Genomic DNA, 15,506 nt, shown 5'->3' with positions numbered 1-15,506 from the left:
TGTCCTCCAGCCCAGAAGCCTGCACACTCTGCCCTAACCACCTCTTCCCTGAAACTCTCTCTGCCTGAGCCTGCAGGGCTGTTCAGAAGGCTGGGCTGGGTCTGGAGCAGAAGAGCCTCACCCTGCTACCCTGGCAGGCCCATGGCAGGTTGCATCATCCTGCTGGGCTGGAAGCTGCCACTGAAGTGGATGCTCCCTCACCCAGGGCCTCGGAGCAGAAGCCAGCACAGTCCCTCAGGCCCCTGGGAAAGACAGGGATGCCACTTAGCTAATGAGTACCTGCTATTCCCAGCTCTGCCCTTGCCTTGCAACCCACCACCGCTGCCTCAGCCTTCTTAGTCCTCCTCTGCCCCATCCCAGCCTTCTCTTCATAGCTTTGCATCAAGATCATTTCTGTCTGCTCAGTTGTCTTCTGTGTGTTTTGCAGAGCGGAGGAAATTTACTTAGCAGCAGAAGGGGTCATTGAAAACCCATAGGGCACCAGATTTCTGTTCAGGGTCATAAAGTTGTTTGAGCTCTGGAAACACCTACAAAGTGGCTCTAAGGATCCTTTCGCTCGCCAGAGGGCCAGGCTGGCATGGAGCACCCTGTTCTCATCATAGCCTTGGAAATGAGGGCTCTTGCATCCATGCCCTTGGAGCGCTGGCAAGCCTGCCATGCCTGGGTGGGAGTTTGCTGATTGTTCATGTGCAGCTGACTGCAGGGCAGGATCCTTGCTCAAAGGGGCCAAGGCTAATTCACAGCACAAGCATCTCTGGGTTGTGCCTTGCCACAGGCTTTGTCTGGCCCTGCGACCAAGCAGCAGCCGCAGTGCCCTGGGCAGTTCTCGTGGCAGCTGTGCCCATGCCGGGGGCACCGTGCTCACTTGTTGCCCTCTTCTCTTGCAGGTTTCTGACCGAAGGGCCCGGGAGTTCCCTCCACTGGCGCTGTGGGAAGCTTTAGCCAATCCAATGCACCCTGACAACAAACTGCCCAGCCATGGCAAGGCAGGCAGCAGCAGTGCCCCGGCCCAGCACCACAATGTGAGCCAAGCACCCACCTGCAACCTGGGCTCGAAGGGTGTGGGGGCGGGCAGCCATGGCAGCAAGGCCACTCAGATCTCCCCTGGCAACTCTGGACTGAAAAACAGCCAGAACACTGTCCCAAACTTCAGCTCCTTGAAAGGCAAGGTAAAACGGGAACGAAGCATCTCGGTGGACTCTGGAGAACAGCGAGAAGCCAGCACCCCGTCACAGGACACAGAATCAAAAGGTAATACTCTCCTAAACCTTGCCTCAGCATGTCATCCTTGCAGTTGCTGCAAGCATCCTGGCAGGACTTGGGATGGGAGCAGCTGTGAGCATCTTGGGTTTCTGTGCTGTGGCTTCTGTCCAGGCTTGTCCTGGCTGCCTGTGCATTTTTGCATCACTGGCTTGTCACATCCGCGGTTTTGGGACCAGAGCGGCTGAGCAATGTCTTTATGTTTCATTCCCTAAGCTGTTACACTGAGAATCTGGGACTCTGGCTTTCTTGGGCTGCTGAGGCCAGCTAAGCAAGACTGTGGTTCACTTTCAGCTTGGGACTGAGTTGGGTTGTTTTCTGTCTCCTTGCTGTTGGCAAAGAGCTGCCTTTGTGGTGTTCTTACAGCTGCCCAACGACTTGGCCATGGTTAGCGAGGAGGTGCTGTGAGGGTCGCTGTCTGAACAGTTCTGTGGTTTTGTCAGCGACGGATGACTCTTGTGTTACAGCATGTGGCTTCTGGAAAAGGGCTGAGTCAGTGCTTCCAAACCCTCTGGCTTCCCTGTCCTCACCCAGCCTTCCCTGTAGCCTCTTGTGTTCCACTGAGCTCTGTGCTCAATGGCTGCAATGAGCATCTCATGGGGGGTCATTGGAGGAGAAATCCCAGTGGTGCCCTTGGTTCCAACCAAGGCTCACACCCAGTCCCTAAACGCAGAGCCACTGTTCTGGCTCGTGCCCCTAAGCATTTGGTTTCACAGCCAAAGCTGTGTTGCCTGACTGGCTTAGGCCAGCGCCGTGCCTTGGAAGAATGGGTAGAATGTACCCGAACAGACCTCCTGTCCCAGGAAAGCTTTCTCCTGTTGCATTGGGGGGTTACTGTATGCCACCGATCATAAGCAGTTGTAGCTTTATCCCAGTAGTGTCTCGTAGCCCAGACTTCCACAGGAAAATTATTAAAATGGCTTGATCGGGAATGCCTGAATCTCCTGTGTTCCTGCTGCAGCACTGACCGATCTTGTGAACATGGCCTGAAAACCACTAGATGACGTAAAAAAGGGAGGACAAGTAGTGTTACATTAGAGTTAAAGTACTGGACTGGAAGTTGTCCATGCTGTGTCTGATTCCTTTCCCCAAGTCCCTGGATGCCTTTAGGCAAGCCCCTTCCTCTCTAAGCTGCATCAGCCCCATCTGAGAAATGGAGGGGGCACCCTAGTGTACAGAGGGCATAAAGGCCCCCTGCCTGCCTGATGTCTGTGAAGGGCAGAGTCTGTCTCGCGTTCCTACAAAGGGTGTGAATGTGCCCTCTCATTGCGTGTTTGGGTTTTAATTGCTAAATCACAGACCCCTTAAATTTAGAGTTAATGCCCAAAGCTCTCCGGTTTGGAACAGCAATTAGACATGTCCTGTGTTTGCAGACTCCTTTCAAACAGTAAGAACTACATCTCATTCTGAACCGCTAGCTCTCACAGGGGAGTCTCGCCAGGTCTGGCTGCAAAGCCAAGGAGCCCAGACTGAGCAGATGCTTCAGGATCTTTACCAGGGCTGGGCAGATGTCAGTCTAAGGCTTCTTGCCCAGTGCATCCTGGCTGCTTGGCAGTGCCAGCGTGCAGCACACAGCCAGGCAGGGCCCCAGCCTTCCCAGCCCCTGCCAGGTCTCCTCAGCTCTTCTGATGGCTCGGTCCCTTTGCAGGTGAGGTGGCTCCCCGTAGCAAGCGACGGTGCGTGCTGGAAAGGAAGCAGCCATACAGTGGGGATGAATGGTGCTCTGGGCCAGACAGTGAGGAGGACGACAAGCCCATCAGCAGTGCACACAGTGAGTGTCTACCTCCTTACCAGCATAGAAGCTTGAATAAAGCTGGGTCCTTCCCGCAGCTCAGTAGGGCGGATGGCACTGGCGCTTCTAGCTTTGCCTCTGTGTGCTGCCTTAGCTGGGTGTGTGGTGCGGTGGGCTGTTGCAGCTGGTGGTTGTTGTACTGGGAGAATGTTTGTGGCCATGCAGTGAGATGTAGGACCTATTTTGTGGAGATGTGGAGAAGGTGTTGAGGCTGAATGTCCCTGCCATACATCGCTCTGGCCACGCTAGCAGCAGAATTGCTGCCTTGAAAGCATGCCTGGCTTAACTCTGGATCAGCATGCCTGCCCTGGTCATAGTGGCAGCCCGGCCATGTGACATGTGGTGCCCTTGTTGCAGCAGCTAAGTCTGTGCCAGGCCATCCACCTGGCTCTCCACAGCTGTGCTTTAAAGGCAGCTGAGTCTCAGGAGGCTCTGAGGGTCTTGATGGTGGTTCAGGCAGGGCTGAGCTGGCTAAGGTGTGCACTGTTTGGGGCAACCAATAGCAGGTCTCTCCTGCTTTCCAACAGCATCAAAACTCCTTCACTTTTGGTGTCTAGAATTCAGTTTAACTTTCAAATTGCCCCAAGAAAATATCTGCGAGAGTGGAGCAAGGTCCCATGGCGCCCAAGGGCTGCTGCTGATGGAGAACATGGAAGTGTATGAAACCAAGCAGAGGGTGGCTGTCGTGCCTGCCAGTGGATCGGTAGCCATCCTCTCCAGGCTCTTCCCCTGGCGTTTCTCTGCACAGTCTGCAACTCTTGCGGGAAGGGATGGTGCCACCTCCCTGTCAGCAGCCTGCTCTGAGATCTGCTTTAATTAGAGCAGGTCAAGGTGGGGCTGTCCAGGGGCAAGGGGGGGCAGTGAAGCAGCACGTGTGTCTCCATGCCACGCTTCCAGTGATGTCCCTGCACTTTAAGCACTGCTGTGGCATGGCTGGTGCTCGGTGGGCCTGCGGGGTGGTCCCTGGCGAGAGGCTGCTGGAAGGAGAGCCTGTCTGCCGCGGGGAATGTCGCTTGTGTGCCTGCAAGGAGCTAGGTGAGAGAAAGGCGCTGCGTGCTCCTGGTAATTGCAATGCTTATTAATATTAATTAGGAGTAGGGTTGAATGACGGCCGACGATTAATAGTCACCGCTGCCGCGGACAGCATCCCCTCTCCCTTCGCTGCGGGGTGTCCAGCCGGCGGGCCAGTGGGGACGGCTCCGCGCTGGGCACCGGGAGGCGGTGGCACCGGGAGGCGGTGGCACCGGGAGGCGGTGGCCCCGGCCGGGCGCGTGCTGCCACCTGCCGGGGACCCGGCCGGCCAGAGGCTCTTCCTCCTCCCGGGACCGTGCCCGGCGCCGCCGGTCGCAGCCGCAGCCCGGTCCCCGGTCCCCTGCCCCCTGCTCCCTGCCCGCTGCTGCCCGTGGCGCGGGCGGGAGGCCGCTGGGGCTCGGTGGCTTCAGCAGCCTGTCTCCTCTGCTCCCGCAGATTGTAATGTAGCAGATCCTGCGATGTCCACGGCCTCACAGCTCGGCCCAGGGTCCAACCCGCTGCCGAACCTGAATGAGACCACTTCTTCCAGCGTGCCTCATGGTGCTGCCCCCGGCTTGCGGTCGGATGCTGCAGGAGGCGGAGGCGGCGGAACGGGAAAGCAGCCTTCACAGTTCGTTTACGTCTTTACAACGCACCTTGCTAACACGTAAGCAGTGAATCCTGTCCATCCTCTGCTAGTATAGGGCTGGTCCATCATACTTGCCTGCTGCGTGCTGCGCTTGAGTCCCGGAGAGCCAGACAGACCTGTATCCCTTTGGTTGCACAGAGCGGGTCCCCCCAAGGCTCAGGAAGTTTGCTGGCAGCTGCTGCTGGTGGGCAAACTTGGGCCCAAGCGCGTGCTTCATCCCAGTGGTGCGCAGTGCTGCATTCTGCGACACACACCATAGGGTACATCTGGTCAGCATCCAGCTAAAGATTCACCCAAAGCAGTATGGACTGTTGGTCTGATTCAGAAGTACCAAAGGGGCTGGGTGTCACGAGGAGTGCTGTGTAACACTTGGTGTTCTCCACTCGGTTCCTCCGTTCTGCCCTGCGTTGTCTCAGCTGTGGAGTCTTAGCACGGCTGTTTAGTTTTAGAGTTGTGCTATGCCACAAGTTCAGTGCAGTAGATCCCAGAGTATCCATGGTAGACCCCAGAGCAAAAGGACATGGGAAGAGAGAAATTCCAGGGCAAGCAATCGTCAGTTGGAGAACTTCACTGGGGCTTGTGCAGGACAGGTGGGAGGACTCCAGGAATATCCCTCCTCAGTGACCTCCAGAAAATTCCCTTTCCCTGCAGGACTGAGGAGCAGAGGTGGCACCTGGGGTGGGTGGGATGGGGCACGATGCCTGTTCTTGAGTGGTTTGTGCTCTCTCCCCAGAGCTGCAGAAGCTGTCCTGCAGGGCCGAGCTGACTCTATTCTGGCCTACCATCAGCAGAATGTCCCGCGAGCAAAGCTAGACCAGGTATGCCAGACATGAACCAAAGGCTCCTGTTGGCACCTGCTACTGACTGCTGACCCTCCCCTTTTGACGTGGCTGTTCTCCCTCAGCTCCTGGCTCAGCTGTGGGGGAAGGGATTGTCAGATGCCCTTTCAGTGGGGTGGGAAGCTGCTTTGCTGTGGAACCTCTTGGGAGTGAGTCCTGGCTGCTGTCAGCTGTGAGGAGTTTGGGATGGGGCATAGCATGTGGCCCCATAACCGTGTGGATGGGCAGAGCACCTGATGGTGCCTTTCCAGGGTGCATAATGGAGCCCGTGTCTTCCCCACAAGGAATGAAGGTGAAGTGCTACAGGGTGTGTTTTGGGGACAGAGAGGTCTCCTGCAAGCTGCAGGGAAGAATACTTGCTTAGGGTTTTCCCTGCTCAGGTTTATCTCCCTTTTCTTTGCCAGGCGCCGGTTCCTAAAGTGCTGGGGGTTGCTGAGCCACTTCCGATTAATCCACCTGCTGCCAACACTCCACAGTCCCAGCCACCAGCACCTCAAGCAAGTCAGCCTCAGCCTCCCCCGCCGCAGCCCCCACCTCAGACCATTAGTCAAGCACCTTTGCCTGCACCCAGCAGCCTGCCCCAGGAAGGGACAAGTGAAGATGTCCGGAGGGATCTGACTCCCAACTCTTTGGGGAACAGCAGTGGCAGCAACCAACCTGGAAGTAATCACCCAAATACACCCACTGCGTCTGCCAGCACCATGCAACCTGGACAAGTGGACTCCTCTGCCACATCCAGCTCCAGCCTTCTAGGGGAGGGCCCGGGGATGCCGGGGAACGGGCAGGCAGGCCTGGGACCCAGGAACCCTATAAACTCAGAGGGGCTGTCGAAGGAGCAGCTGGAGCACCGAGAGCGCTCTCTGCAGACCTTGCGAGACATTGAGCGTCTGCTGCTGCGCAGTGGGGAGGCCGAGCCCTTCATGAAGTCCAGCCAAAATGCCGGTGAGGGCGGGACTGCCCCTCAGCCGCAGGCTGCCCCTGCCCAGCCCCCTGTGCCCCCCACCAGCTTGAAGAAGTACGAAGAGCCTCTGCAGTCCATGATCTCCCAGACCCAGAGCCTTGGTGGGCCCAGCCTGGAACATGAGGTGCCTCACCACCCAGGTGCTGACATGGGGCAGCAGATGAACATGATGATGCAGCGGCTGAACCAGGACAGCCTGACACCAGAGCAAGTGGCCTGGAGGAAGTTGCAGGAAGAGTACTATGAGGAAAAGCGACGGAAAGAGGAGCAGATCAGCATCCATGGCCGGCCCATGCAGGAGATCATGATCCCACAGTCAATGGGGAGCATGATGATGCGTGGGCCTCCGCCACCCTACCACAGCAAGCCTGGAGAGCAGTGGCCACCAGGGATGGGCAGCCAGCTGCGGGGACCCATAGATGTGCAGGACCCTATGCAGCTGCGGGGAGGGCCACCCTTCCCAGGGCCGCGGTTCCCTGGGAATCAAATGCAGAGAGTCTCTGGCTTCGGAGGGATGCAGAACATGCCCTTGGATGCTCTTGGGCCCATGAACGCCCTGCAGAGGCCAGTCAGGCCCAGCATTGGGTGGAGCGATGATATGCCTCCTATGGGAGGCCCTGGGAACTTTCCACAAGGCACCCTGCCCTACCCATCAGGGCAAGGGGACCCCGAAAGGTTCATGAATCCCCGTGCCAGGGAGGAGATCCTGCGGCATCAGCTGATGGAGAAACGCCCAGTGGCAATGCAGAGGCCCATGGGGATGTCCGGCAACTCCATGAGCCAGGGCATGGAAATGGAGAGGATGATACAGGCACACAGGCAGATGGATCCATCCATGTTTGCTGGGCAGATAACGGGGGATAGCCTGAGCAGTGCCCCAATGGGAATGGATTTTGCAGGCACTCGGGGGATGTTGAGCCCCCCTATGAGTCAGTCGGGCCTTCGGGACATGGACACACCCATGGGCCCTGGCAACCTCAACATGAACATGAACGTCAACATGAACATGAACATGAACCTCAATGTCCAGATGACCCCACAGCAGCAGATGATGATGTCACAGAAGATGAGGGGCCCCGATATAATGGCCCACCAGGGCATGAGCCCTGAGGAGCTGGCCAGGGCGAGGGCTCAGAATGGCAATGGCAGTGCGATGCTGGGGGGACCCCAGAAAATGATGATTCCCTCCCAGTTCCCCAACCAAGGACAGCAAGGCTTCTCAAGCGGGCAGGGGCCTTATCCCAACATGCCCCAGGAGATGGGCAGCGGCTCGGACATGTTCAGCCCCGAGCAGAGCGCCATGCCTGTTGGGAACATCAGTGGCACCACCAGACTCAGCCACATCCCCCTGCCTCCGGCCTCCAATCCCACTCCCACGCAAGGGGGAAACCTGGCCAACATGCACCCAGCACCTTCGCGGGGGCTGGGCCGCCGGCCCTCTGACCTCACCATCAACATCAGCCAGATGAACTCCCCCAGCATGGGTCACCTCAAGTCTCCCACCCTCAGCCAGGTGCACTCACCGCTGGTCACTTCCCCGTCTGCCAACCTCAAGTCCCCACAGACGCCCTCACAGATGGTCAGCATGCCACCTTCAAACCAGTCTGGACCCCTCAAGTCCCCCCAGGTGATGAGCTCCTCGCTTAATGTCCGCTCTCCAACTGGCTCACCAAGCCGCCTGAAGTCCCCTTCTATGGCTGTTCCTTCCCCTGGTTGGGTGCCATCTCCCAAAGCCACCATGCCCAGCCCAGGACTCAACCAGAGCAAGCAGACTCTCAGCATGAACTCATCTACTTCCATGGGAGGACTCGATCAGGGTATGCCGGGTATACCTTCTGTGCGAGTGCACGCATGCTTGGTTTTGGTGAGCGTGAGGAAAGGGTTTCCCTCCAGCCTGCACGCTCTCACAGAAGTGGGGAGGTGCTTGTGCCTCTGTGTGCCCTTACATCTTATGGAGCAATTTGTCTTTCCCAGGAGTCCAAACAGGGCCTTTCCAGGTAGACAGGAGAGTGAACAGAGCAGCTTTTACCTTCAACCCTGAGATACAGGCAGCAAAAGATGTGTCTGTGCTGGGCAGTCAGGGGCAGTTTGAAGTGGAAGTCCATCACCATTCTGGAGCGGGGTTCTCCACATGAGCCCCCTCAGAGTCCAGAGGGTGCTGGGCTCTGCCAGCTCTGTGTTTTGCAGCCTCCACTGGTCACTGCCATTGGAAGGAGGAGACAGAGTCGCTGTCTCACAGGAGCAGGCCATGGTGTGTGGGCAGTACTAAGCTGGTCTGTTTCTTGCTTGCAGGTTCTCTCCCTTCCGGGCCTCGGAGCAGCTCTTCTGCACCATCCAGTAACACCTCTAGCACCATGAATCCCAACATGCCTTTTACTTCCTCTCCAGATCCATCCCCCTCTCAGAACCCCCTCTCGCTGATGATGTCCCAGATGTCCAAGTATGCCATGCCCAGCTCCACACCGCTTTACCACAATGCCATCAAAACCATCGCCACCTCTGATGATGAGCTGCTGCCAGATAGGCCTATGCTCCCGCCTGGAAGCATGTCAGGTGCATACTTCTGGGGCTGGGCTTGTGAGGGGTCGGACCATCTCATGGCTGCCAGCAGGCCTGAGGCACCAGGTGGAAGAGGTGTTAGAAACTGTGATCTCCCACCAACTGCCGTGTCAAAAAGCTTAAATTTGCCCTCATTTGTGACAGTCTGCTCACTACTCTGCCCTTTTGGCTTGGCTGTGCTACCTGGCAGGACGTGAGCTAGTCTGGAATTTGAGATGCCCTTCTTCCACAAGCTCTGGAAGTTTTGGGAGCCACCCTTACCCTGTGTGGACACGCTGGCCCTGGATTTTTGTGGCTCTTGGAGTTGCCTTGGGCCCAGGGCTTGCAAGCAGAGGTCTGCTACTTGGAGCCCTCATGTTCTTGTGCAGTGGGAGAGGGATGCTCTGAACAGGGCTTGTGAGCCTAGTGTTTTGGCTGGAGCCCAGGTGCCTGCACAGGCAAGGTTGCATCATAGCATAGTTCTGATTTCAGTAGGTGACAGCCAGATATGCTCTGCTAGCTGGTGGCACTGGTGAGGACAGCTAGGCAAATGAGTGTGGGTTTGTCACTTGGTGACCAGCCCAAGGGGAATTCCAGCATGCTGTACCACTTGATATAGGGGTTTAAAGCTGTCTGATAAATATTTTTGGGAGTTTTCAAAATGAAAAATTAACTTTTTCACTCTTTCACTGCTGAGTAGTCAATGAAGCTGATCACAAGCGTGCAAAAAAGCATTGGCTCCCTCCTAACCCAGGTTCCTCAGCACGCTCCAGTTGCTCTGCTGTACCAATGAGCACAGTCCTCCCTCCTGGATGGGCTGCCAACTCTTTTTCTTTTTTTTTCTCCTCGCCGCCCGAGGTCTTGTGCTCACAGGAGCTTGCTGGGTGGCTAACCCTGCAGGCAGGCAGTGGTGAAGGGTCGCTTCTCAGTGCCTTCCGGGTGGTTGAGAGCCCTGCTGAGATCATGGTCTAGGTCTGTCCCGATGTGCAGAACCAGCTAGTACTCTAAAATCAGTGCACTGTAAGGAACTACAAGTCCAGTGTGGGACAGGATGAAGCTGGAATAGCTCTCTGCTGCTCACACACTTGGGGAGCTGGAGTCTGGGGCGCTTCTTCCTGATGCTGGTGCTCTGCAAGCCCATCTTGCGGCTGCTTACTGAGCATCGCACTCCATGCTCAGGGCTGTCCAAGCAGAAGTGCTCAGCTGGCTTCCAGGGTGTGGATTTTACAGCCCCAACAGGTCTGTGGGCAGAGTTAACTCTTCTCTCTTTTTTTCCTCTCCTTAGGCGTAACAGGGAATCAGCCGAATCAACTGCACTTGAATTCCGTGGGGCCTGGATCCTCTCAGAGCCCCATGGGAATGAACCTGCCTGGTCAGCAGCCCCTCTCCCATGAACCGCCCCCCACCTCCATGATGTCCTCCCCGAACCCTCTGGGCTCCAACATTCCTATGCACCCGAGTGCACCAGGTGCGGGCGTGCCTCCCCAGAACCCCATGATGCTGCCCCCGGGGCCCCAGGACTCATTGAACCAGCAGTGTGGCCCTGTGCCCAACAGCTCGCAGATGATTCCTTCCAACCAGCTCGTGTTCCCCCGCATGCAGCAGCCCCACAATGCCATGCCGTCTCCTGCCGGAGGCATTCCCATGGCCCCTGGTGGGGGAGGTGGCCCTGGGATGCAGCAGCATTACCCACCGGGGATGCCTTTGCCGCCTGAGGACCTTCCCTCCCAGCAGCCCGGCCAGATGCCCCCTCAGCAGCACATGATGAGCAAGAACATCCCTCCTCGGATCGGTGAGCCCTACCCACCCGTGCTTCCTGGGGTGGCATCGGTGCTGAACGACCCTGAGCTCAGCGAGGTCATCCGCCCCACACCCACGGGTATCCCCGAGTTTGACCTGTCCAGGATCATCCCGTCAGAGAAGCCAAGCAGCACCTTGCAGTATTTCCCCAAGAGCGACAGCCAAGCACCCAAATCGCAGCCTTCCAACCTCCACCTCATGAACCTGCAGAACATGATGGCTGACCAGCCCCCGGTGCGGCCAGGTATGAATGCCCCCAGCCTCCCTGGGCAGCAGGGCATGCAGAGGGGACTCGGCATGCCCATGTGCCACCCTGGACAAGTGCCCATGCTGGGCAGGACAGGCATACCGCCCCAGCAAGGCATGATGGGCAACAGCATGCACCAGGGCATGATGTCTCCGCAGCAGAGCCTGATGGCCCAGCAGAATTTCATGCTGATGCAGGCCAAGCAGAGGAGCATGTCTGTGTCGGGGGAGATGTATGCCCAGACAGGACATATGATGTCACCTCAGGGCTCTCTCATGGGGCCCCCGCCACAGCAGAACCTCATGGTCACGCACCAGATGAGGCAGAGGAGTGTCTCCCTGGACAGCCAGATGAGTTACATCCCTGGGCCTGGGAACATGGCGAACCTGCCTTTCTAACCCTGGCCAGCGCTCAGGGGTGGGCAGGGGATGGGGCTGCCTGTACAAACATTTTTAAACCTTTCTTCAGGGGAGGGTTGGGGGCCAATGCTGGTGGAGGACACCACGTGGGATGCTTTTCATATCGGATTCACCTCTACACAGAAAACCAGATGTGCAGTAAACTTGATGTGAATTGGGTTTCTTTATCCTTTCTTTTTTGGGGAAAGGGAGGGTGGAAGGGCTGGGAGTGGGGCTGTTACTTTGAACCCTGCGTGGTGACCAGGGACATCCAGACCCTGTGGCAAAAGTTTTTCATTTATGGTTTTCCTCTGTCAAGTGTTTTTCTTTCCCTTTTCTTCTTCTTTCTTTTTGTTCCTTTTGATTTTTTTTTTTTCCTTTTTAAGCAACCAAAATGTGCAAGAGGGTTTTTGGAACTAGCTGTAAATAGGTCACTGGGAAAGGCAAAACTTGTGCTGGTTTTTAATTGTTCTGTATTTCTGTGTTTTAATAGAAGCCTCAAAACATATTTTAAAAAAAACAGAAACACAAATCATGCTAAAGGCAACAGTGTACAAGGATTGAAAACTTTCCTTGGGGGAGGCAGGAGGATCCCCCAGGGTGCACAGGGCGCTGAGACATCCCATTGTAGAGTGACTCTGTGTCAAACATATGTTGTTCATGTGTCTGAATGGTTTGCATGTGCGGGGTGTATAGTTTCATGCAGATCTTAGGCCCTTGTGGAGGCTGTGCCAAGTACACAAATGCAACCAACAACTGAAGACCATCAGGGAGGTCAGAGTTGTGGCCCCAGTGAAATGCTGCCAGAGCAGTGCTCATCTGTCAGGGCAGAGGCTGCAGCTTCACGGGATACAGCTGTCGCTGCTCCGTGGTGAAGCTGCTGTGGCTGAGATGGGAAGGATGCCGGCCCTTCAGCTGGAGAAGCGGTGAGGATCCGGTCTTTGCAGATGATGACATGCTGAACCTGAAGGTCTCGACCGGCCATTGTTGCCTCTAGTCCCTTCCTTCTCTTGCCTTCACGCTGGGTCCCCTGTGGGCCAGGGTGGTGTGGTGTGCAGGGATAGGCAGGCTCAGAGATGAGTGAGGTGATGCATTCCTGTGCTTCTGGGAGAGGCTCGCTGGGACCCCTGCTCCTTCACAGCCTTCCTACACCTGTCCTTTACCCATCCATCACCCTCCGCAACTGCGCTGCGCCCCCTCTACCTCTGCTGTTGAATGCTCTCCCAGGTCTTCCTTGTGCTTGTCCATCCTCCTTCTCTGGAGTTCCACAGGCTGTCTTCGCTCCATCTCACCCTGAGCTACCAGCTGCGGCCCTGCCCTGCTGCACAATAGAGGTCCAGCCATTGAAGAGGACCTGTCCCTGCGTGCAATACTCCATATTGGTATGGGAGTTGCCTTGCACAGTGTCAGCGATGCAGCCATCCTGTGCTTCAGACAGAAGAGGCTGAGGTTGCGTTGCAGCTCCTTGTTCCTAGCCTGGTGGAAGCGTGCTGTTTGAACAACTCTGGCTTTTCTGGATACGCTCCACCCTCCGCACCCTCCCTCCACTAAGGTCTTCCTGCATGCAGCATTGATGGTCTTTCCTGTGTTTGTTCATGGAGGGGACTGTGGGGGATGCACACGCTTCTGCACATGCCACAGCATCTCCAGACCTCCGTGGGGACCGCATTCCAGCACGGTGTACCCTATGGGTATCCAATGGTGAACTCGGGGCATGTGATTGCCAGAGGAATGCCACTTGGAGGATTATCTCTGCAGAGCCAGACTTAGCGTACTACCTCTCTTGTAACAGAGCTCACCTGTCCCTACTTGCTGCTGCAGGGAGGAGAGAGCTTTTGGAAAGGGAGATTGTCAAGTAGCGAGTGAACAGCGACGCTTTTTATCAAGTTGCTGTTCTTAAAGGCTGGTGGGTGCTGAAATGTCAGCCTAGCAGCTGTCCTGATCCAATCTGTGAGAAGATGGAGCCACAGAGTCCAGTTAGGAATACGTTGAAGCCTTGGGGTGTTTGGTAGTGAGCAGTACTGGGTGGGAAACATGGGTCTGGACTGGAGGAAGGATTTCGCTCTGGTCTCCTGCTTTGTGCAGTTTTGTTGTGTATGATGTGAGTGAGCAGCGTCTTTGGGGATGGCAAAATGGGAACAATCCCAGGAAGTGCTTATCCCTGCCTTGGCAGTTAGAGCAGAGGAACAATCTTCAGCCTAGGCTAACAAAGTGTGCTTTGGACCCAATGTGTTTGCTGGTTGCATTCTCCATCCTTTTGGAGCGTGTGTTTTGTGCAGGAGAATGTTGCTCGAACCGATGTAGCTCTTAGTAAACTTGACTTGCCTGAAAGGCTGTGGCTTCTCTTGGCTGCACTTCAGGGTGTTGGCTGCTGGTAGTTTCTTGTAAACATCCAAATGCCAGTACCAGCCCCAAATCTAGCTCATCGTTCACCAGCTAGTCTCGGTTAATTTGAAGCCATAATATTTTCTATATGGAAGGATTTTTTTTGTTTGTAGACAGCTCTTGTTTTACCCTGGTTGAGATCTTCACGTGTATGTAACTGCCCTGTTGTCCCCTTTTGCCCAGCCCAACTCAGAAGTTGCCTGGGGCTCGCGGTCCTCGCTCTGTCGGCAGCGTGTTATCCCTGTGCTGACTGGAGCCCACAGGCTGCAGCGTGCCACTGTGCAGTGCTGAGAGGTCAGCACTGCCCGCTCGCAGAGACAGGGCAGCATGGTGCTACTTCTGCCTGGTGGTGGGAGGAAGTCCTCTCCTTCAGTGACAAAATGAGTAAGAAGCAAAGCCTTTTGTCTTGGTAGCCCTGGCTAGAAAAGGGAAGTCCTGATGCTAGGTCAGAGCTTGCTCTTCTGTAAAATCCCACTGCCCTGGAGTCGGCCCTACCCCTACCGCTTCGATGGCTGAATGACAGGGAGAAGTGCTGCCTGACACCCCCTGCCCCGGGTGCCGCTCCCAGACGCATCTGTGAACAGCAATCTGGCAGGAGCTTCTCCGGGAGCTCAGGAACAGCCAGTCCTTGTTAGACCTGGGCAAGGTGTGCCATCAGCCAGTTGCCCGCTGCCATGAGCTGCGTCTAGTCTTGTGTCTTGTAGTTTATTGCTCGGCTTCTCAGCTTGAGTTCTGTACTGACTCCACCTAATCACAGTAAAGAGGTTTGCCCATATTTTAGCTGTGACTTCGCCATGTTTTTCCAGCTCCAGAAAAGCGAACACTGGGAAACCACATCTTTCAGTACGTCAGATAATCACACACGCAGAATTAGCTGTCACGTTGAGGTAATGGTGACTGACCTGTTCTCTGTCATCCCATGGAGAAACTTCCCCAGTCATTTTGTACCATTATATAAATATATATATAAATATAAATATATAAATACAATATGTGAAGACATCTTATTGGTTTTTATTTGAAACAATTTTTAGGCTTGTTTTTGGGTATCTGTGCTGCCTGTAATGTATTGACCTGTTTTATAGGTGCCTTTTTATTAAAAAGACAAATTTCAAAACCTGACCCTGCACCTGTCTTCAGTTTGCTCTGTGATTTTCTGCCAGGCTGCAAGCAGGTGTGCTCAGCCCAGCTCCCAGGAGCTCAGCCAGCATCTGTGTGGCAGGCTGGGGCTGGTCAGAGGGGCTCGGCTGGCCCCGCTATAAATTAACTTAACCTGAGGTGGTGGCTCCATTTGAGAGGAGAGGAGCTCTTCTGGACTACGGGGAGTCATCTGTGCTTAAGGTATGTTGGGACTTGGCTGTGGTCTGAGTTTTCTTTTTTTCAGTGAAGTTTGGGCAGCCTCCTCTCATAGCAGGGTCAGCTGTTCAGCGCCCACAGAGGCCTGTGCAGGGTGGGTGATCTGGCCCTCCTCATCGTGTGCTGGCTCCCTGGCATTGAAGGAGACGCAACCACATGGCTCAGAGCAGTTCGCTACCATATTGTGGATTTTGCTGCCTAAGTCCAGGCTGTGCTGGCTGTTCTCTCCTATCCTGTGCTGTGCCAGCCCGTCTGCTAGCTCCTGTGGCT

General features: G+C 55.7%; 1 protein-coding gene across 2 annotated transcripts in view; it reads left to right on the top strand.

Moving 5' to 3' along the window:
• BCL9L (BCL9 like) overlaps positions 1 to 15,002 on the top strand; it is a 49,359-nt gene extending 34,357 nt beyond the window's left edge. The window contains exons 2-8 of one of the 2 annotated variants that reach the window (XM_040616106.1): positions 888 to 1,251; positions 2,909 to 3,031; positions 4,520 to 4,730; positions 5,446 to 5,530; positions 5,956 to 8,329; positions 8,901 to 9,065; positions 10,336 to 15,002. In XM_040616106.1, coding sequence (XP_040472040.1) covers positions 951 to 1,251; positions 2,909 to 3,031; positions 4,520 to 4,730; positions 5,446 to 5,530; positions 5,956 to 8,329; positions 8,901 to 9,065; positions 10,336 to 11,495 — 4,419 coding nt within the window. In that variant the 5' untranslated portion in view covers positions 888 to 950 and the 3' untranslated portion in view covers positions 11,496 to 15,002. Of the gene's footprint in view, positions 1 to 887; positions 1,252 to 2,908; positions 3,032 to 4,519; positions 4,731 to 5,445; positions 5,531 to 5,955; positions 8,330 to 8,804; positions 9,066 to 10,335 lie in introns of both variants that reach the window. The other variant, XM_040616105.1, reaches the window with a different exon arrangement.
• The last annotated feature ends 504 nt before the right edge of the window (positions 15,003 to 15,506 follow it).

Source organism: Falco naumanni, chromosome 16, assembly GCF_017639655.2.
Source record: "Falco naumanni isolate bFalNau1 chromosome 16, bFalNau1.pat, whole genome shotgun sequence".
NCBI classification, from domain to species: Eukaryota; Metazoa; Chordata; class Aves; order Falconiformes; family Falconidae; genus Falco; species Falco naumanni.
Note: the sequence above shows the minus strand (reverse complement) of the source record. Positions and strands in the feature narration are given on the sequence as shown.